Genomic DNA, 21,486 nt, shown 5'->3' on the forward strand with positions numbered 1-21,486 from the left:
AGTCCTCTACTTGTTGGTGCCCAGCTACTGCCCCAGAGCCTCCCACCCTCATCACAAAGACACACTTCAGTTCCACACAGTTTATTAGAGCGGTGTGCCTGCTGGCAGGCTCTGGTGGTGCTCACGGCTAGCGAGGATGCTGCTGTGCCCTTCTTGATGCCCATAGTCCACAGGCTTGAGCTAAGATGCACCTTCCCCATCCATTCCCAGCTCTCCACAAATATAGGACCCTTCTGAGTGCTGGCTGGGCAGGGCTGTGTAGTGTGTGATCTCTCAGAACAGAACACCAAAGTGCAGCTGGGGAAAAGAGCCAAGGGTCCAGCATTCCAGCCCCGTTGGCCAAAGCTGCTTCTGTCCTGGCTCTCAGTGCTGCAGTGGGTGGCAGATGCATGAGCTGTGGGCCGGGGGCCGATCCTCACTCTCCGTCCCGGTTGGGCTGGATGAGTCTATATTCCACTGCTTTCCCGAGGCAGGCTGCAGCGGCCCTGGTGACTGGGCTTTCCTCACCCTTGGCCAACACTGACAGGATCTCCAGCACCTCGCTCTCCATCAGGGTGCTGGCGATCTCCTTTGAGGCCTCCACCATGTTCAAGACTACCACAGCACCCCGGTGTTGGAGCTCTTGGTTGGGGCTTAGAAGCAGGGCCTGCAAGATCTCCAGCCAGTGTGTGGTCTGTGGGAAATGGCAGGTGTGAAGACCCAGCAACAGGCTCAACCCTGGTAGAAAACGCATCTATACGCCAGGACTTCCCCGCACAGAACAGCAATGCCACCATGCTGGGAGTTGCTACTTCCCTCATCCTCCCCTACAAGGGCCGGGCACTTACCACTTGTGGGATGCGGCTGCAGAGTGTGGGCCGCATGGAGGTAAGCATTGCCAGGCCGCCGGCAGCAGCCCTCCGCAGCAGCTCGTCATCCTCTCCACTGTACAGCACCAGCAGCTTCAACCGGTCGTTGCCCTGGGCTTCAAAGAGATCCTGCACCTGTGACCAGATGGAAGCAAAGACCATGCCACCGGGGCACAAAGCCTAGTAGAAGTACAGGGCCCTTCGCATCCCTGTCACGGGGACCACCTGGGCCACCCCTCACCTCTTTGCTCATGGCCAAGTTACACATGCACTCGGTGGCTGCCCGGCGGATCATTTCGTGCTCCTCGAACATGTAGCCCTCAATCATGGGCACAGCCTTTTCCTTCAGGATCTTCTGTCTGCAGGACAGAGGTGGCAGGGTCTGCAGGACCAGCATCTCCGTATCCATAACCCGCTACCCTATCCCCCACGTGGCTGAGCTCTGAGCTGAGCTGCTCCCCAGCAAAGTCCAAGGACCTTCCTCTCCCAGTTGTCGGCTCCAGAGCTCCCCAGCCGTCTGGCCCGGTAGACATGCTGGCAATTAGCAGAGCAGGACGGTGGTGACAACGGCGACGCAAACGCCAATCATCTGAGCACTGAGCCTGACCAAGCTGCTTGAAGTATTTCACCTAATACTCAACACAACCCCATGATGCTTGACTTATCTTACCTAATGCTCACCTCACTCCACGGCGAAAGTGTGGGCGTGGCTACCATGACTATTTGGCCAAAGGGGAAACTGGGCTGGGCAGTGAGCAATGTGGCCTAGGTCACAATTAGTAACAACAGCTAAGGCGTGTTGACTGTGATTACTGCTAGGGCAGGTACCTATGAACTAAGGGCTTTGGGGGGAGGGGAGAGCTTTTGAGACAGTTTATAGCCTGGCCTGGCCTAGAATTCCCAGCAATCTTCCTCCCTTGGCCTCCCTTGGCATGAACCGCCGCACCCTCTTGCGCTTGCTAGAGCCTTTTATATACATTTTCTCAAGGAACTCTCTGTGCTACTGCTTCATGGGTTAGATACTTAACTAACTCACAGAGGAGAAACTGAGGCAGAATGACTTAAAGACTTGCTTAGGGTCATACAGCGAGCCACTGAGTGTCAGCAGCCTGGGGATAAGGAGGGGGAAGTGGAGGGCACAGTCGGGGCCCTGGAGCCTAACTGCTTGCGGCTTCTCTATCTACTGTGTTTAGGGCCCTAGACTTGAACCCCAGGCAATCTGACTTCAGAGCACTGCTCTCACCCTGGGCCTCCTCAGCACCGACCTTGGCACCGCCCTCGGCATGCCTCTTCATCTGTATGTTACACCGGAGTTATTGTGAGGCACAAACGATGACCAGGAGCTGTTTTCCAAACTGTAGAGTGCATACTGGAACTCACCCCAATCCCTATGCCGAGCTCCCCTGGGACCTTACCTGAGCCTTTCGCTGATCCCTGCCAGATTCGTTAGGGCCATGAGAGACTCAAAGTTCTGCAGTCCTGAGCAGTTGAGGTGCAGCAGAGAGACAAGGGGCCTAACCACTTCGTAGATCTGTGAAACATCCCACCTATCAGAGCGTCCGCTGCAGCAACCTCCCCACCCTGTCCCATCCCCACTGATCCACAGCATGGAGCCCGCCTGTGACAATGGCACTCTCTACAGCTGTCCCCTACCCCAGGACTCAGCAAAATTGCCATTTTCCTGTTGATCACGAGGGGAAGCCCATGCTGGAGCTATCAGGGCATAAGGAGGAAACAGGAGAGGTCATGATTGGAACAAGGAGACACATACCCGCTCACCAGGAAAGGTCATCTCCGGGTTAGAGGTGATGGTAAGTTTGGCAAGAGCCTGGGCTGCCTTTGTCTGCCCAACATCAGTGCCTTCCAGGGCCAGCGGGAGCAGAGCCTGTCAGAACAGCCCCAGCCCTGTCAATGCCCAGCCTGGACCTGGGAGTCTAAGGTCCAAGCCATCAACCCACTCACTCACTCTCTCCTTGGTCCTGAGAATACCCTGTGCTCAGACTCTTCCTCGCTCTGAGGTCTCTCAATAAAACCACCTATTAAGTGCTAAACACGGGTTGTGCTGGGCCCTGGGGCCACAGTGGGAAAAGGAGGCAAACTCAGGACCTTTATGGGCCCAGAGTACTGAGGGCCTCCGAAGAACCTGTCCACATGAGCGTCACCTCACCGGCAGTTCCTGTGGTCACCAATAGTGTCCCCCGAGGCCAGCAGCCACTGAGTCATGTTTTATAGGTGGATGCTCAGGATCAGGAAGGAGTCGGAAAGCAGCTTACCTTGCCTCCTCCCTGGGCCACTACGGTGCCTCGATCCTCCACTTCTTCCACCAAAGCCAGGAAGACCCTGCAGGGAGAAGGCATGGTGGGCGGGTGGGGTCCAAGGCTCTGGCAGGCAGGCATTCCATTCTTCAGCTAGTAAGGCAACCAAATGCTCTAGGACTCCCACAGCACAGGTCCCTCTCCCGAGGCATGTAGCAGGCAGAGACGGGAGTTAGAAGAGGCAGGCTGGCTGACCTGGAGAGCAGCTCCCTACACGAGTTCGTCAGCACGGGGCTCTCTGTCTTCACCATACACGTCATGGCTGACACCACCCCTGCTGCCAGCAGCTTCTTCACACGAGCCCGCACGAAACTTGGTTTGTCCTACGAAAGGAGGCAGCTGAGGAACCCCTAGGGTACTAGACAGGGAAATATGGAGTCTTCTCACAGCGGAGTCTGCTGAGTGTCGAAACAAACAGCCAAGACACAGCTTGGAAACAGCCAGTTTAAGGGATAGCCTTCTGCTGGGGATTCCTCACTCGCTCAACTGTGCTAATAGCAGGTACCCCTAGGCCCTCCTAGCGTACCCATCCATACCTTAGGGTGCTGCTCAGGAACGTGCTGCTTGGCATACTTGGCCAGCTCCACCATCTTGGGGTCGGGCTCCTCATAGTCGTAGCTGTTGGTGCAGTTGACCAGAGCCGAGGCTACTGCAAAGAGCACTGGCCTCTCCTCGGACTGGCCAGGATAGAAGGGCATTCAGCAGGGCAGCACGGCCTCTCTCCCACCCCCACAGCCCCACCTGGGACTTAGGGTGACACTGGGAACCTGCCTCAACCCCAGACTCAGAGCTCACAATCCCGGCTCTTAACTCCTCCGGGGCAACTGTGCGCCCAGACACTGTAGGCACCAAGGCCACACAAAGCAGCTAGCTGGCCCTGCATCACCAGGGACACTGGTGAGACCTGCCAAAGCCTGGCAAGCTCTCATCCAGGTCCTGCCCCTAGGTTGACTGACAACAGGAACCCACAGAGCTACCTTGCTGAGCTGGAACAGGGCCTTCAGAGCAGCCTCATCCTCCACAAATTCCTCCTTTACGTCGGCATCAAAGGTGAGGTAAGCCAGGCCTTCCACGGCCCAGCGCCGAGTGCCCGCGTCAATCTGGTCATTGCATAGCCACCTAGAGACATGGATGACAGCGGATGACCATCAGAGGCAGGAAGCCGGAGCCAGACATGGTGGCATGTGCCAGTAATCTCAGCACGCAGGAGGCAGAGACAAGGAGGGTCATAAGTTCTAGGACAGCTTGGGCTTAGGGAGACCCTATCTCGGAAAAACAAAATCCAGCAACAAGAAGCAGAAGTGGAAGCAGGAAGGAGTAACCTGGACAAGGAGGAGAGCCAGGAGCCTGGGCCTCCCTGTGACACTGGAGCTGAGGAGCTAGCTCCACCTTCCACCCACACCCTGTTTTCAAAGTTGTATGCATACAACTCTCTGCATACACATGGCGGCCAGAGGAGGACACCAGTGTCCTGCTGTCCCTCTCTGTCGTCCTCCCTTGGAACAGGGTCTCTCACTGAGGGAAGCTACAGTGATCCTTCTGTCTCCGCCCACAGGGACACGGACAGCCACACCCAGCTTCTTCTTCTTTTTTTAATAATTTATTTATATTTTATGTGCACTGGTGTTTTGCCTGCACGGACGTCTGTGTCAGATCCTGGAGTTACAGGCAGTTGTTAGCTGCTCTGTGGGTGCCGGGACTTGAACCTGAGTCCTCTGAAGAGCAGTCAGTGTGCTCTTAACCACTGAACCATCTCTCCAGCCCCCACACCCAGCTTCCTAACATGGGTGTCTAAGGCCCCCACGCCTCCCCCGCTGAGCATCTCTGCAGCCGCACAGCCGCTCTTAAGATCTGTCCCACAAATGGAGAAATGCGATAACTCACTTCCGGCATTGCTTGGCCAGTTTGAGAGTCGAGCCTTCGGCAAACTGCTTCATACTAAAGTCAGTCCCTCCAGCTGATCCGAGCTTACAGAGTCCCTGGAGGAAGAGGACAAGGACCAGCTATTTGGTGACTAGGTCAGAGACAGCAGCCTGGCTCTTAACTGGCTGGGGATCCCTCCTGGGCCCTCTGTCGCGGCTCTTGGAGCAACCCAAACATTAATTAATCAACAAGTCCTCCGCAGGCAACAGTCACCTACTGAGGCGGCTACGGGACACAGAGCCTGGTAAAACCGACACATTAGCTTTCTATATACTGAGCCCTTTCCACACTGACTGGTCTGCCCCTTTCATGTCCTTTGTAGCCAGGTAGTGGTGGCGCACACCTTTAATCCGAGCACTCAGGAGGCAGAGGCAGGCGGATCTCAGTGAGTTTGAAGCCAGCCTGGTCTACAAGCCCTGTCTCAAGAAGCCCTGTCTCGAAAGACCAAAATCAAAACAACAACAACAACAAAACGAAACAATCTTTGTGTCAGATATTGTGGTTCATACCTGTAATCTCAGCCCTGGGAAGGTAGAGGCAGAATGAAGAAATGTTTAAGGCCAGCCTCAGCCCCATAATGAGTTTGGGGCCAGCCTAGGCTACTGAGATTCCAGCTCAAAAAAAAAAAAAGGAAAGACCCTGTACGTTAGCCATGGCCTAAATTCTTACAAGACAGAGAAACCCAGGACAAATTGCCTGTGCTAGCCGATTTCTTTGTTAACTTCACACAAGCTGGATTCATCTGGGAAGAAGGAACTCAGTTGAGGAATTGCCTCCATCAGACTGGCCTGTGGAAAGGCCCAGGTGGCTGTGAAGATGCCATCTCTGGGCAAGTGGTTCTGAGGTGTATAAGAAAGCAAACTGAGCAAGCCATGAGGAACAAGCCCGGAAGCAGCGATCCTTTACAGTGCCCGCTTCAGTTCCTGACTCTGCGCTCCTGCCTGGAGCTCTTGCCCTGCCCTCCCTTTCTGATCTGAGCTGTAACATGGAATACAGTCTGTCCTCTCCAGCTGTGTTTGGTCGTGGTGTTTATCACGGCAACAGAAAACCAACAAGGACGACGTCGGCGGAAAACCAGACCCTACAGTGCTGACTGCAGCAGCTCACAGATGCTAGAAAGGCCCCAAACGTGCAGTTTCTGCTTCTCCATAGGCCTTTTTAACGGAGGGGACAGTATGAGACACCCCGCACCCCTAGACATCATCTCCCCACTAGATCATAAGCCCCTCAGTGGCAGGAGCCAGCCCACTCCCGTAGCCCCAGGGAGGTGCTGTGTCTACTTCTCAGAGGATGCCAGCTGATCTGGTCTGACTGCCCACCCTGGCCTCCCGTCTCACCACTAGGGCCCTGATGCGGATGCTGTCCCTCTCGCTGCCCTTGTAGAGGTCCTTGAGCAGAGAGACACCGTTGGCAGTGATGAAGGAGGCCCGCTTGGCTTTGCCGGCTGCGTGGATCAGCGCCTCCACTGCCACCAGCTGCTCTTCCTCCTGCTCAGAGGCGCACAGAGCGATCACACTCTCCATGACGCCGCTCAGCTCCAAGGCCCGATTGCCGGCATCACATGGGCCCTGCAGAAGGCAGGACACTGTCTGGATGGCTCGCAGCTTCCCGGCCAGCCCGTGGCCCTCAAACCAGCTCCTGAGGGGCACAGAGCGACAGCTGTCACGGGGAGGCACACATAAGGGGCCTCTTCTTCCCAGCTCCCCTATCTATGCTAGGTGGCCGCTTGGCGCTACTTATCCTGAAAACCTGCCGAGGGAAAGACTGGCCATTTCACAACAGCAACCACCAATTTCCATTAACTACCCCCCACTTGAGCTGGTGACATACCACCAGAAATAAGTGGTCATGGTGTCTCTTCACCACAACAGAAAAGCAACTAAGCCATAGGAGGTGCTGGGGATCACTTTAGTTTTCTAGTCCTCCCTTCAGGCTGCCCTCCATGCTGAACGCCGGTCGCTTTCCGGCTGGCACCCCTGGCAGCGGGAGCAGCGGCCTCCCTCACCTGATGTAGTTCTCACAGAGCCGGTGGAAGTTTTCCCTCTCGGCGTCACACTTGAGATCATCGAAGAGCTTGCTGAGGAGGATGGAGGCGCTCATGCGGCTGTTGGCTGTCACTGTGAGCTCCCCAGCACCATCCTGCAGGGAGCCCCCCACTTCCAGAATCTTCTTCAGACCTGGAAAGACACCCCACTCAGACAGTGCCTCCACTGGTGCCCACCCCTCAAGGAAGAGCCAGCCTTGGAGATGCAGAGAAAAGCAAGGCCGCCTCTCTGTCAGGAAGGTCAGAGTGCAAACTGAGGCATGGCAGAGGTGAAGCCATGGGGTTCAAAGGAGCCTGGCGGTGGGCGTCAGGCAGGGCCTTCACAAGTCCTTTCTTATTTATCTTTTTGGGAAAATGAGAAGTATAAATTGCTATGTTCTGATTTAATTGTCTTTTTCTCTGAGAGTAGTAGTAACACAGAGTCACTAAGAAAAACAAGCCAGGGGGCTGGAGAGATGGCTCAGAGGTTAAGAGCATTGCCTGCTCTTCCCAAGGTCCTGTGTTCAATTCCCAGCAACCACATGGTGGCTCACAACCATCTGTAATGAGGTCTGGTGCCCTCTTCTGGCCTGCAGGCATACATACAGACAGAATATTGTATATATAATAAATAAATAAATTTAAAAAAAAAGAAAAACAGGCCAAGGATATGGCTCAGCAGGTAACAGTGTTCTGATGACCTGAGTTCGATCTCCAGGACCCACATGGTAGAAGGAGAAAACCAACCTCTGCATGTTATCCTAATGTCCACCAGTGTCATGGTATTTGAACACACACACACACACACACACACACACACACACACACGGGGCAGGGGGGCGATATGTAAAGGAGAAAGATTTAATATAATAAAAATGTCTTAAAAGTTTAAAAGAAAATAATGTGATTTTTAAAAAAACCTGCAACTAGAGAAAGATGGCACTGCCTTTTGATTGGCCTTCTTAGGGACTGTCCAATGCACACGCATTTGCACAGACACACATGACGCACACACACAACTGGAGGGTCTGTCTCTGTGTTCCTTACAGGGACTGGAAGAGCTATAGAGAGCAGTTCAGGACAAGCAAGTGGCCGTACACAATTGCTCTTCTCATTACTCCCACAGCGAGGCAGGCCTCGGCCACCCAGGCAAGTTTTCCTAAACTGTATCACCTACCTTGATCAATGACCCAGAGTGTGAGGCTATTGTTGGGGTCCTTCGGAGACTTCCGGGGTACCATTTTAATTAGGAGGGTCAGGGCATTGTCTCGGCCTTGGCCCGAGACTCCCTTCTCAGTCAGCAGCTCCAGGAGGTTACTGATAAGGACCTTCAGCTCCCGGGCAGGATCTGGCGACAACACACGAGTGATCAATGTCTATGACATAAGAGGTTCAGTCCTCCACAGCAGAGACAAAACAGCACAACAGAAAACGCTAAGTTAGTGGGCTCTACAGTGACCCAGCCCTGTGTGACTGCTGAACCCCTCAACTGTCAGACAGACACAGGCAGAGGAGGCTTCCCTCCTGGGTTCTAAGCTAAGCCCAGCTTTCTCCTCAAGCACCTTGGCTATTAGAATCCAAAGGAAAAGCTGGGTATGGAGACACAAGCATATAATGTCAGCACTTGGGAGGCTGAGTGAGAGTCCGTTTCCATGGTGAGACCTCGTCTCAGCAAAACAAAAGCATCTAGGGTGAAACATCACCACTAAGCCACATTCCTGGAGCTACAGAGCTCATCCTGGAAGGATTGGTTGGGTGAGTTCAGCTCCACCCATCCCCTCCACAACAGCTTCCACTCACCCACAATGATGGCACCTTCTTTGCCTCGGAAGCCTTTCTTGACACCTTCCTTGAGGGCATCAAACATAACCTGCAGCAGGTGGCAGGCCGCCAGCGACACGGCCTGGTTCTCCACACCCAGGATGGAGACCACTCTCCGCGTCCCCAGGACGCTCAGGGTTGCCACCGTCTAGGGCAGGAAAGAATTGGACAGAGGCTTGGTGGGTAAAGGGGAGCCCAACGGTGACTCCCGACAGCAGTGAATCAGTGAGCGTGGCTGGGAAGTGAGCCAACACTGGGGTGGAAGGGCCGCCAGCTCCAAGCGAAAAGGAAAGCAGGTTAAAAGTAGGACCTGGGTTCGTGCCATGCTTCCTCTCAGAAAGGATGGAAAGAAAGCATCCCATTTGGTAGTGGTAGCCTACACCTGCAATCCCAGACGGAGGCAGGATAGCAGCCAGTTCTAGGACAGCCAAGGCTACATATTACAGAGACCTGGCTCTCCTCTGCTCTCTGTAGCTGGGGGGAAGACAAGCCCCGGGAGCAGCTATTTGGTCTCATCTCTCTTCGAGAAGGAAGCACACCTGGACAAGGCATCCTCATAAGAGGCAAGCTCCTTCCCAAACCCAGCAGGAGGGTCTGTGCACACCTGAGGGTGTGAGCATGCACGGGGCAGACCTGCACAGCTTCTCCATCTTCCTTGTAAGCTAGAGAACCTAGGAGGCCTGATGTGCTCATCCCAGCCCACACAGACTCGGGGGAGCTAGAGGCTGTGGCAGGACACACATGGTTTGACTAGTTTAAATATAACCCAGGCTTAGCCTCAACAGATTTCACTGAACTACTTCACAATCTAGCCTTCTTGGAACTGGAGACTCCTCTAAAGGCAATCAAAGAGCCCAGCATGGCAGCACACACTGAAATCCCACAGGGACCATGAGTTCAAGGCAGCCTAGACTACATAAGAAAACCCTGACTCTAAGTATACACATAAAAACATACTGATCAACCAAAGACTAAGTCCCTATCTCCTGGGTCCAGACAGCAATGGCCGAGCAGGGCGGGTGTGAACTTTCCAGGCACAGGGGCAGGGCCATTCTTGTGGCACTGTCCATGTCAGGACAGCACCATCCATGCTGCTGACCAGGTCACTATCTCCAGGGCAGAGATGCTATTGGTGACATCACTGGCATCTCTCCTCTCCAGAGGAAAAGGAATCTGACCTTTGGAAAAGACAAAACCCCTTTCTGAGCAGCCTTGAGTGGGGAAGTGACCAGGTGTCTTTGAGAACTGGCTTCAGGACAGTACAAGATGTAGGAGGCTATGTTTGTGCTTTCTGGTCCCACTCCATCCTAATTTGATTTTTGTTTGTTCATTTGTTTTGCTTTGCTTTTTGAGACAGGGTTTCTCTGTAGCGTTGCAGCCTGTCCTGGAACTCACTTAGTAGGCCAGGCTGGCCTTGAACTCATACAGGTCCGCCTGACTCTACCTCCTGAGTGCTGGGATTAAAGGCGTGTGCCACCACTGCCTGGTTACTCCATCCTAATTTATATTTGTCTTTTCTGTTCTTTTTATTTTTCCCCATAGCTGTATAGCTCCTATCTGTGCTTTAAACTGTTTTTGGAGAAGACAAGGAGTGGAAGAGTAGACAGGTAGGTGGAATTCATAGACAAAAGGACAGACAGACAGACTGAAGCAATAACTAGATCTCTCCACACCACCTACCCGCGACTGGTGCTCAGAGCAAATGCCGACCAGTGTGCGCAGGGCCGCCAGCATGAGGTCGGTCTCTCCCGTGTCCAGCAGGCATTGCAGGAGCTGAACCCCATTGCTCCGGAAGATCTTCTCAGCTCCTGCATCCTCTCGGGCCAGTACCACAAGGTTCTGAGAAGCCTACACCAAAGGAAGCACATTCTAATGTTGATGCGACATCCTTCCAAGGTCAGGGCAAGCAGACAGGCCCTGAGCTCTGGACCTCGCTGCTTCTCCTTAGCCAGCCATAAATTCCGCCCTCGGAACTTCAGCTTCTTTCTCTTCAAAGAGAGCTTAGGTGATGGCTAGAATGGGGTCCCTAGCAGGGCTTCAAGAGCAAGAACAGCGCCTCAGTCACACTGTGTGCAGGCTCCTGGTTCCAGGAGGGCCACCAAGGTGCTCTGGCAACACTAGTTCCCTTTCCTTGCCTCACACTAAGGACCCGATCCCCAACAGCTCCTATACAGGAGGCATGGCCTGAGGCTCAACCTACAGCAGTGCGGGCCAGCAGGACTCCTGAGGCCCACACTGGTGAGTAAAAGGGCACCTACGGGAGCCCTAGAGGCTCGCTCCAGGACCTGTACCTTTTGCTTCTTCTCTGTGCCTTTCTCTTTGGGGTCCAGCAGTATCTGAAACATCTGCTCGACTTTGGCATCTGTTGAGGACATGTACCGCACCTGCGAGGAAGCACAGAGTACGTCACCTTTCTTGGCCAGACACGTCATGTTTCCTCCGAGTTCTCCCTGACTCTCCTCCCCGGCAGGCTCAGAGCGCAAGGCCAACAGCTAGGAACCCTGGCAGGCAGGAAGAGACTTGCCAGGCATCTCCTCCTAAACTTCCCGGGGCTGTTTTCCTCTCTGAACTTCTTCCTGCTTGGGCAATAGGGCCTGCCGAAGCGAAGGGAAGAGCCTTCAGAAGAGCAGGCATCTTGTCAGTCACAAGGAAACCCATTCCAGTAGTGCCAGCTACACCACAGCAGCGTAAAAACGTAAGCATGTAATACGGCACCGAACTTGGCAGTCAGTTACGAGACACCAGGAGGGTTGCGAGGGAGCTGCTAACCCTCCCTTTGATGCCCTGTGTGTGTGCGTGTGCATTTGTGTATGTGTGTGCAATAAATAAGTCAAAGGTTTTGTTGTTGCTGCTGCTGTTTTTTTGAGACAGGGTTTCTCTGTGTAGCCCTGGCTGTCCTAGAACTCACTCTGTAGACCAGGCTGGCCTTAAACTCACAGAGATCCTCCTGCCTCTGCCTCCTGAATGCTGGGATTAAAGGCACTACCTGGCTTCAAAGTATTTTTTGAAAACCTCCTTAATCTCATTCTTTTCTTCCAATGTTACCATTTTGATAAACACCACATATGCACGCACGCACACACACACACACACACACACACACACACATTTTTTCTCTCTTTATCAGGCTGGTCTTGAACTCACAAAGATCTGCCTAGATCTGTCTACCTCCACCTCCTGAGTGTGCCACTACACTTGGTCTTTGGTGTACATTTTTAACAGGCTTGTGTGTGTGAATGTTTCTTTCAAAATAGGGTTTCTCTGTGTAGCCCTGGCTGTCCTGGAACTCGCTCTGTAGACCAGGCCGGCCTCGAACTCCCAGTTTAACAGGCTTTGGATGTATGCACTATCTTTCACTGTGTTTAGACATATTTACCCAGTGTGCGCAGACATGATACACTGTACGGGTCATGAGCTTGGTGGTAAAAGTCTCTCCTGGGTGTATTTCTGCATATTTTACTTTTCCATCCACCGTACAGCACAGCCCTCTCCACACGACCACTCATGATGCACTTCTCAGAAACAACAGCACTGACCTAGCCTGGTTAGCTTTGCTCTCGTGGCTGGGCATTTAGGCAGGCTCCAAGTTTCTCTAACTATAAACAAGACTGAAAGAAAAATCCAGACGCCTGAAATCGCAGCACTTGAAAAGTATAGACAGGAAGTCAAGGTCATCTTCAGCTGCACAGCAACCAGGACCAGCCTAGGCTATATGAGACCCTGCCCAGGTATAAATAAAAGCGTTTTTGGAAGCAGGATAATCAGGGGTTCAAGGCCTGCTTCAGGTAGGTAGTGAGAAAAGGGTCAGCCTTGGCTAACTAATACTGACACCTAAAGGAAACATACCATGCATACCCTCACCAGCAGCTGTGAGAGTACGCGCACGCGCACACAGAGCCACACCACTTTCATCCTCGCCTCAGTCTTTGCCAAGTGTATAAACTTTCACACGCACCAAACAACCATGCTTTTAATTCAATTTCTTCCAACACACTGAGTATTATTTTGTTTTGTTTCAAGACAAGGTTTCTCTGTGTAACAGCCCTGGCTGTCCTGGAACTAGCTCTTGTAGACCAGTCTGGCCTCAAACTCACAGAGATCCACCTGCCTCTGCCTCCCGAGTGCTGGGATTAAAGGTGTGTGCCACCACCATCCGGCCAGGCTAAGCAAGCATTATTAAACCTTGTTTTGAGCATTGTGTTTACATCCTTGACCCTGACCAAGGCCATCCCCATCCTCTCTTGATTTTTCACATACCTTCTCCTCAATTTGGCCCCCAATGTTTCTCAAGGATTCCTGGAAAACTTTGTTCTTGGGCTCCAGGCTGACACATCTCTTCAGATCAAGGACAGCCTGGTCCAGGCGGCCCAGCTTCTCCAGCGCTTGGCTTCGGCGGTAAAGCGCCTTGACATCCCCGCCGTCCTTTTCGATGGCTGAGATAAACAGGAGCTCTGTCAGCACCCATGAGGCCACCATCTCCAGGCAAGAGCAGTAGGGAAAGATCTTGAGGGCCAGAGGAAGGTGGGGGGTACCAATGTGGAGCTCGGAGCTTCAGCCTCAGAAAAGGTGAGGGCAGCTGCAGAAAAGCAAAGGCCGAAGAAGTGGGAAAGCAAATAGAAAGACAAGTGTCTGGGATCAGAGGAAGTGGAGGAAGGGAAGGCTCAGTGGTCCCAGAGTCCTTGCCCATCACAGAAGACCCACAGCCTCATATGAGGGCCCACACCCCCCTACCTTTAGACGCCTCTGATTCTGCTTTATTGTAATCCTCCTGGAAGAGAAAGATCAGGAGCCTGCTCTAATCGAGTAGCAATGGGCGCCCTTGTTCTACTGACTCCCCCACTACCAATGCCCAAAGACACCTGACAACCGTGGATGGCTAGGAAATGCTCAGCCCTAGGCGCAACCCCAGACCCAGGTAGAACCAGGTTAGACCAACCCGACCCCCTCCCTCACCAGCTTAAGGTGGCAAGCAGCCCGGTTTCGGTGCAGAATGGCCTGGTCCTGGGGCGTCGCGCCGAGACTCAGGGCCTGGGTGTAGGCGGTCAGGGCACCCTCGTAATCCCCGCATTTGAACAGCTCGTTGCCCTCCTTCCGCAGCTGCTCGGCTGAGCTGGCCTGGGGAGAGAAAGGCAGTGGGCGGATCAGCGCAGCTGGGAGAGGAGCCCGGTCCGGGCAGATCCCCGAGGAGGGCTCTAAGGAGGGATACGGAGTGACGGTATTCAGGTGAGATCTCACAGGAGGATCAGCGTGCACCCCGGGAGAGAAGATCGGGGCTCGGAGGTCCTTTAGACCACTCACAGTCATTGCGGAGCTGAGCTTCCTTCAGAGCCGGCCCGGCGCAAGAGCAGTCTCTGGAGCAAATGCAACTCTGGTCTCAGGAAGATGCCGGGAGCTGCTCCGCCCCAGCAATGCGTCAGGGTTACGCCAAAGAAGGCGAGGCAAAGAAGACGTCGGGGCCGTGCAAGGGCGGGGTGCTCGGCTGCATTGCGCAGGCGCAGGTTTAGGCTCAGGGACGCTCCAGGGGCGTCTAGTCTGTTCCCACTGGGACCCGTAGGGGGCGCGCCGCGGAGGCCCGAGAAGAGAGGAGGCGGCTGCTGGCGTCTAAGCGTCCTCTCCGGCTCCGACCACGGAAGAAGTGCACGAAATCTGCGGTCATCAGTGCCATCAGCAGTAGACTGTAAAGGCCCAGTGCCAGGAGCGGGCCTGGGCCCCTGTGGGAGAGAGGAGAGAATCAAGATCGTACACTGACTGCGACAAGTCAGCGGTGACGGGACCCGGAGAGTCAGAGAAAGCGCGGAATAAATACTACCTACGCATAGTTTGCAACCAAATGTGGGGGCTTGCGAGTGTCTTGAAGACGAACGCAGCTAGATTCAGAATTAAAGCCCCTACTACAATGTGTGTAACTCGTGGGCTACCAGATCCTCTCTATTGACACATCCCATTCCCTTCCCCTTCAGAAAAAAAAAAAAAGTCCACAAAACATACAGCAGCTTGGTCACTTTTAACTCCTTTTAACAGAGTCGTTTTAATCATGATTTACGTGACTTCCTCTCCACTAGTCTGGAAGCTACCAGCCTCCCACCGCAGAATTTAAGGCCAGAGCCCAAGACCCTGGCGCACGCTGCCAGTGTCCTGTGGATCTGGGACCAGAGTTCTCACCTGAGGATGGGCGGGGGCTGGAGAGTAGACAGGTTTACTTGGTACAGGGCCTCAAATTCATCCCGGGTACAGCAGGAACCCCCGGCCGCCTGCAGGTGGCAACAGTAGGCTTCCTCAGAAGTGTCGGAGAGGCGGGGACAGAAGAAACCCGGGTAGTGGCGGCCTTCAGCGTCGCGCGTGGTCTGGCACAAATGGGGGTGATGAGCCAGTGCTGGAAGAGAAGCAAGAAGGCTATAGAGGAGGGAGGTTACCCACACCCTCGTCACCCGGTTCGAAGTGCAAAACGGGGTCCTGCTTCCTACCAAGAGAGGAGGCTTCCTTCACCCCTCACCATTAGCTTTCTCAGCTGCTGAGGTCGCTCTCAGAGGACAGGGGAAGTGTATATACCTGAGAGGTCGGTGGGGTGGGCAGGGCTCATCCAACTGAAAAGCACCAGCAGCCCTACAGCCAGGTGTGTCAGGAGAGGCGCTGGACTCCTCTGGAGGCCCATGAGGGGTCACCTCCGCCTCAGTTGTAGTCCTAAGCTATGATTCCCGACAATAAGGAACCTGAAATTAAAGCCCCAAGGCCCACAGGGGTGGAAACTCCTCCATCACAGGCTTCTGGAGAGATGAGAGCAACTGAGTTCCTGTCATCTTCTGGGAATTGTGAGGCCCCTGGCTCCGAACTGCCTATGCTTTCCTAAGCAGAGGGAGGAACAGCACAGAGCACTTGGAACGCCGGGCGAGAGAGAAGTTGAGATGTTGTCCTGAAAAAGTGAACACATAAAGCCAGATATGGGTCTGCCTATCCATCCTCCTACTCCTAAGCTACTACAGACACCTCGGGAATTCTGACCAACCCATGTTAGGCCCCGGTCAACCTGTGGAGCGTCCCTCCATAACTGTTACAACATGGCATCTACCAAGCCTCCCTGAGAATCCTGTCAGTAAACATCCCCTGAGCTTCACCTCCCCAGCCACCAGCCCAGACACAAAAGCTACCTGCTGGTTGGAATGCACTTAGCAGCTGGCTACCTCCTTTGAGAGTCCTTCGGGGAGGTTCCCAGATCTCGCTTACTCTTCAGATGTCAGAGCTGCCAACACTAAGATAGGGAATTTCTCCGGAAGATCCAAAGATCATTGGTCAGTAAAGAACGAAGGATTATTCCAGTGCCTACCCGAGATAGGCAACATTATATCCCTGAAACAGCTGGGGCAAGACTCGTCACCTCAGAGGCCCACAGCAGAGGCCTGGGGACTAAAACAGGCTCCCTTATGGTACAAGAGACCAATGCAGTTTCTGTAGAAACAGCGCTGCCTCCCAGGAGCCTAGATCTGAAGCAATTAGGCAGAACTTCTAGCTCAGGATCCCGTTCTCCAGAAGGTCGCACCGTAGCGTCTCATAGTGTCTCTAGGGCCCAAATGTAAGGCTCAGACACCCATAGTAACAGGGACAGTGCCTGTGGGGAGAGCTATGTTTGGAGCACTTTGAAAACATTCTGGGTGCTGAAAGACTGTGGACAGCCTTTTTCTCCTGGGAGATGTCTCTGCCCCCCAGGCTAGAGGAACTGGGCTTTCTCTATGGGCTCATGGCTACCCATGCCTTCCAGTTCAGTACTCAGAACTCCTTGAGACCATCACCTTTGTTCTTGTTTGCCTTTCTTCTCTCCACAGACCGTTAGTTCTCAGAGAGTTGGGGTAACTATATTCGAGCCTGGAACACAGTACACCACTCCAGTCGTGATTATTGAAGGCTATTCTTTCTCTCTCTCTCTCTCTCTCTCTCTCTCTCTCTCTCTCTCTCTGAAGGCTATTCTCTCTCTCTCTCTCTCTCTCTCTCTCTCTCTCTCTCTCTCTCTCTCTCTCTCATTTTGTTTTTCAAGACAGGGATTCTCTGCATAGCCCAGCTGCCCTGAAACTCACTTTGTAGTCCAGGCTGGCCTCAAACTCAGAGATCCACTCCCTCTGCCTCCTGAGGGCTGGGATTAAAGGCGTGCACCACCACCATGCACCACCACTGTCTGGCTAAAGGCCTTTTTTCCTTTTTTTTTTTTCCTGTGCCCAGGCTCTCAGCCTCTGAAGAACTTCCACTGAGACTGGGGTTATGGCTCAGTGGATTAAAGTGCTCGCTGCCTAAGAATAAGGACTTGCATTCAGACTAAAGCAATAGCCAGTAAAAAGCTTGGGGTGGCAACCTACACCTGTTTGCTGGGGAGGCGGAGACAGGAGAATCCGTGCAAACTAGTTGGCTGGCTAGTCTTGTTAAATAACTGAGCAGCTACAGGTGCAAGGAGATACCTTGTCTCCAAAACTAAGATGGAGACATATGGCCTCTACACGCCACACGCTCGCGCACATACGCATAACAGCTTGTTATAATTAACTCATTCTCCGAGCCTCCGATGCGCCAGGGGGCGCTGTAGATGACCTATTGGGACACGGGCTTCAGTCCCCCGAGCCACCCGCGCGATGGGCTCCGAGGTGGCTCAGCTGCTGGAGGCTGCTGACTTCGCCGCTCGCAAACACCGGCAGCAGCGACGGAAAGATCCCGAAGGGACTCCCTACATCAACCACCCCATCGGTGGGCGCGCCAGTTGGGAATCAGTCCTCGCGTGGCGGGTGGGGACTGATTGGGACGGAATCACAAAGGGTGTACAAATCATTGAGCACCTACTGAGTCCCAAGCTTTGTGCCAATCACTTTTCGTGCGTTCTGCTGTGCAAGCCTCACCTGAGGCAGTGATGGGATTGTCCCCTAAGTACAGTCCCAAGAGGGTCAGGGACTTCCCAAGGTCACCCAGCTGGTGAGAGGCTACGCCTGGCTCTCCATTGTGGCTCCCTCTAGTCTGACCTCTGCTTTGCCCCTGTCAGGTGTGGCCCGGATCCTAACCCACGAGGCGGGAATCACTGACATTGTGGTGTTACAGGTAACTTTACCCTTATCTGCCAGGAGGCTGGTGTGGGAATCGGGGGCACTGTTGAACAATAGTTGTAGGCTAGTGCCCCCGGACTGAACTGGAGCCTATCACCAGGCGGCCCTGCTCCACGACACAGTAGAAGACACAGACACTACCCTGGATGAGGTAGAGCTGCACTTCGGAGCCCAGGTTCGGCGCTTGGTGGAGGAAGTAACAGACGACAAGACCCTACCCAAACTGGAAAGAAAGCGGCAACAGGTGGAGCAGGCACCCCACAGCAGCCCAGGGGCCAAACTGGTGAAACTGGCAGACAAACTATACAATTTGAGAGACCTGAATCGCTGCACCCCTCAAGGTATGCTCCCTTGCTAGCTCTGAAGGGGTGGGGGAAATGTTCAGCTTCTAAAAACACAGATTGGTCAATTTTCCAGAAATAAGCAGGGGTGGGGTGCGGGGGCGGAGGTCTTAGTGCCTTAAACTAAACCTAGAACAGTCTTCTTCCACAAAGTGGGAAAAGTTGCTGAGTCCTGGAAGAGTTTCAGGTCATTCCGTCGCAACTCGTCTTATAGCCTTGTACCAAAAGCCCTCCAGGAAACAGGCAAAAGCCAGTGCTGGCCTCTACATCACAGGAGCGGGTTTCTGTCCACTCTTGTGCAGGGTGGTCAGAACAGCGAGTCCAGGAATACTTCGAGTGGGCAGCACAGGTGGTGAAGGGACTTCAAGGAACGAACCAGCAACTGGAAGAGGCACTAAAGCAGCTGTTTGAGGAGCGGGGGCTGACGCTCTGAGCGGTGCTTGGTGACTTCCTGTAGCCTGGCTCCAGCGAGGCCCGAGCACCATGAAATTCTCCCTGCAGCATTTCTTACATTCCTCACTCAGCTCATACATTCCAGGCTAAAAGCGTCTGCATTTTCTAACTCAGCTGAGCGCCAGATATGGACATCAGATTTACCCATCCCTCCGTGTACAAGTCTTGGGTCTGTTTGCTGTTTTTCACGGTGGGACTTCTGGCCCCTCAGGGATTTAGGATTGCGTAAGTTTTGGCTTATAAACTATGGAAAATAAAGAACTTAGGGTAAAACTTAAATTGCTGTTCCTCCTTCCCTGGTCTTCTGAGTGAAGAACCCACATGCTAGATACTCGCTTCCAACTATGTATCCCCTCCATCAGTTCCCTTGGGTTGAGAGCATCAATCGTTGGAGCACGACGTCCTTTCACTGAGCTGGATTGTGTTGTTATGAAGGTCAGATGATGTAGGTGACTGATTTGGTAAATTCCCTTACCGCAGATATTCAGGGAAGAAATGCCACCACTTATGGCTGGGAAGAAGAGAAATCCCAGCAAGACCTCAGTGCCCCAATACACAAACTGCAGCGGGTGCTCAGTAATTCATAGCCTTGGCCTTGGCCCTTAAAGATTGATGGTTTACTGGGTTGCTAAGCGACAAGAGCTTCCGGGGTACCCGGAACTGGCCTTGACGTTGCCCCGCCCGTGGAGGTGGGTGGAGTCGGGAGAAAGCACCAAAAAAAAAAAAAAGTTCTGGAGCGGTCACTTTTTTTTTTTTTAAATGGTCCGTAAACTGCTGAGGATTTTTCTTTTTTTGGTTATATTTCTGTGTTCGTGTATGCGCGCGTGCGGACGTCCCAAGTGTGGGTGTGGCAATCAGACGACAACTTGGGGAAGTTGGGTTTTGCCCTTCATCATGTGGGTCCAGGATATCAAACTTTACCCAGTGAGCTATCTCGCCTTCGCCTGCCCCTTATTTTTGGGGGGGTGGGGGTGGGGATAGGATCTCACGCAGCCCAGGCTGACCTCCAAACGTCCTCTTGCCTCTGCTGGGGTTACACATTGCGCAACCACGCTCCAGCTCCTCTGAAGGCTTTTTTTAAGATTTGTGTATAGTGTTCTGTTTGCTGTGTGCCTGCAGGTCACAACAGGGCAACAAATCTCATTACTGATGGTTTTGGTTGCTGGGAATTGAACTCAGGACCTCTGGAAGAGCAACCAGTGGTCTTAACCACTGAACTATCTCTTCAGCGCACCCCCCCACACACACACACACCAAGACTTCTTAAATCTCAGCAGCCATACAAAACTCTGTAGTTTTTACACTGACGCTAACGTCGAGCTACACTTGAATGTCCCATTTTTAGGAAAACAGCTAGCCGCCTGAAGACACACTCATCACAGGGCCATCATCTTCACCCTCTTCTGGCTCCTTACTCTGTAAGCCCTTTGCCCTCGCAAGGCTGGTTCTTCCTGCGACTTCACTTTTGCCTTTGGCCCACTGTCTTCATGTTTCTCCTCTAGTCTGGCTACTTCCTACTCTTGTGGTTTTCTCTGGCTGTTCGGATTTTTCCTCCAGCATCTCTAATAGACAAGCTTGGGAGTTCATTTTTGGTCTTTGAGAACAAACAGGAAGGAGGCAGGTGGGGTCTTGAGGAGCACTAGCACCTTTGGGAGGGACATAATTCGGCTCCAGGGCACAGTGAGCATCATTACTTTGGACGATACCTCCAAACCTTGACTTTTCCTTTGTAGAAACAGTCCTCCGTCTTTTGAAACATTTTTTTTTTCAAGAGCTCAGTGAAGTCGAACAAGTAGTCAGGTGTTCCTTCTCATGCTGTTCACACAGAGCAAGTCTGCATGAAGATATTTTTTGCCTCATGGCTTGATGGGGTATCCTTGATCCAGGTTGACCAAACCACCTCTGCCCGAAGCAAACTTTTCCGAGTTCAGCAGGTTCTTCCTTCCCCAAGGCCCCTTTTTTTCTCTTTGAGATAGGGTTTCTTTATATATCTCTGGCTGTCTTGGAAGTCACTCTATAGTCCAGGTTGGCCTTGAACTCAGAGATCTGCCTGCCTCTGCTTCCTCAGTGCACCACCACGCTTGGCCTCTTTCTTCTTTTACAATGGCCATCCTCCTCCTAGAAAGGAGCCTGATGACCTAATCGCCACCCACAGGTCCCACCTCTTGCTAGTATTTCACAGAACTACAGTGGAACACACACATGCTCAAACTGTAGCATGCGATGCTTACAAAGAAGCCCGGGCGTTTCTTCAAGGAACTTCCTCCCCGTCATTATCTCTAATCTGCAACTGTGTCATACCGTACATGTTAAAGTTGTCATCACCAGCCCACTTGGGCTTCCTGTGTGCAGGCTATCCTAATCAACCAGGGAGTCCAAAGTCAGAAGCTCAAATAGACCCAGTTGTTCCTAGCAACTGCTATGATTTGGACTTTACTTCCTACTGGGCCTCAACAAAACTGGCTCGGTGGAAGATCCGGTCTCTCTGCTCTCCTCTCTCCCTTGTGAGACTTGCCCTTCACACACATTTTTGTTAGGAAAGAACAAAACTTTTCAGAGATCTCTAGCTGAACTTCAAGCCTCACCCTTTACTACATCATTTTGTTCCTCTTCGTGTTCATGTGGGGGAACATAGTTTGACAGCTCGTGTTTGAGATGGCATCTCAATACTGTTCAAGCTCGCTCTAA

The 21,486-nt window shown here is 53.0% G+C and overlaps 2 protein-coding genes across 3 annotated transcripts; one reads left to right on the forward strand and one right to left on the reverse strand.

The window, feature by feature from the left end:
* Nucleotides 1–65: 65 nt before the first annotated feature.
* Unc45a (unc-45 myosin chaperone A) lies at nt 66–15,205 on the reverse strand. 2 transcript variants are annotated; one of them, XM_075952417.1, is made up of 21 exons: nt 15,093–15,205; nt 14,229–14,641; nt 13,884–14,045; nt 13,662–13,698; nt 13,188–13,506; nt 11,222–11,314; nt 10,611–10,778; nt 8,910–9,078; nt 8,287–8,457; nt 7,092–7,263; nt 6,424–6,724; nt 5,048–5,142; nt 4,141–4,282; nt 3,700–3,840; nt 3,359–3,486; nt 3,122–3,188; nt 2,620–2,733; nt 2,264–2,379; nt 1,090–1,207; nt 828–983; nt 66–673 (listed from the first exon to the last, which is right to left on the reverse strand). In XM_075952417.1, the coding sequence occupies exons 5-21, from the start codon at nt 13,404–13,406 to the stop codon at nt 416–418; spliced, it is 2,628 nt and encodes an 875-aa protein (XP_075808532.1). In that variant the 5' UTR covers nt 13,407–13,506; nt 13,662–13,698; nt 13,884–14,045; nt 14,229–14,641; nt 15,093–15,205; the 3' UTR covers nt 66–415. The 2 variants fall into 2 exon arrangements, with proteins under 2 accessions (XP_075808532.1, XP_075808531.1); XM_075952416.1 differs by having other exon boundaries at nt 13,188–13,363; nt 15,093–15,181.
* A 2,292-nt stretch (nt 15,206–17,497) lies between these two features.
* On the forward strand, nt 17,498–19,077 carry Hddc3 (HD domain containing 3). Its single transcript, XM_075953064.1, has 4 exons — nt 17,498–17,654; nt 17,944–17,999; nt 18,105–18,345; nt 18,648–19,077. The coding sequence occupies exons 1-4, from the start codon at nt 17,543–17,545 to the stop codon at nt 18,776–18,778; spliced, it is 540 nt and encodes a 179-aa protein (XP_075809179.1). The 5' UTR covers nt 17,498–17,542; the 3' UTR covers nt 18,779–19,077.
* Nucleotides 19,078–21,486: the final 2,409 nt, after the last annotated feature.

The sequence above is a fragment of the Microtus pennsylvanicus genome, chromosome 18 (genome assembly GCF_037038515.1).
Source record: "Microtus pennsylvanicus isolate mMicPen1 chromosome 18, mMicPen1.hap1, whole genome shotgun sequence".
NCBI classification, from domain to species: domain Eukaryota; kingdom Metazoa; phylum Chordata; class Mammalia; order Rodentia; family Cricetidae; genus Microtus; species Microtus pennsylvanicus.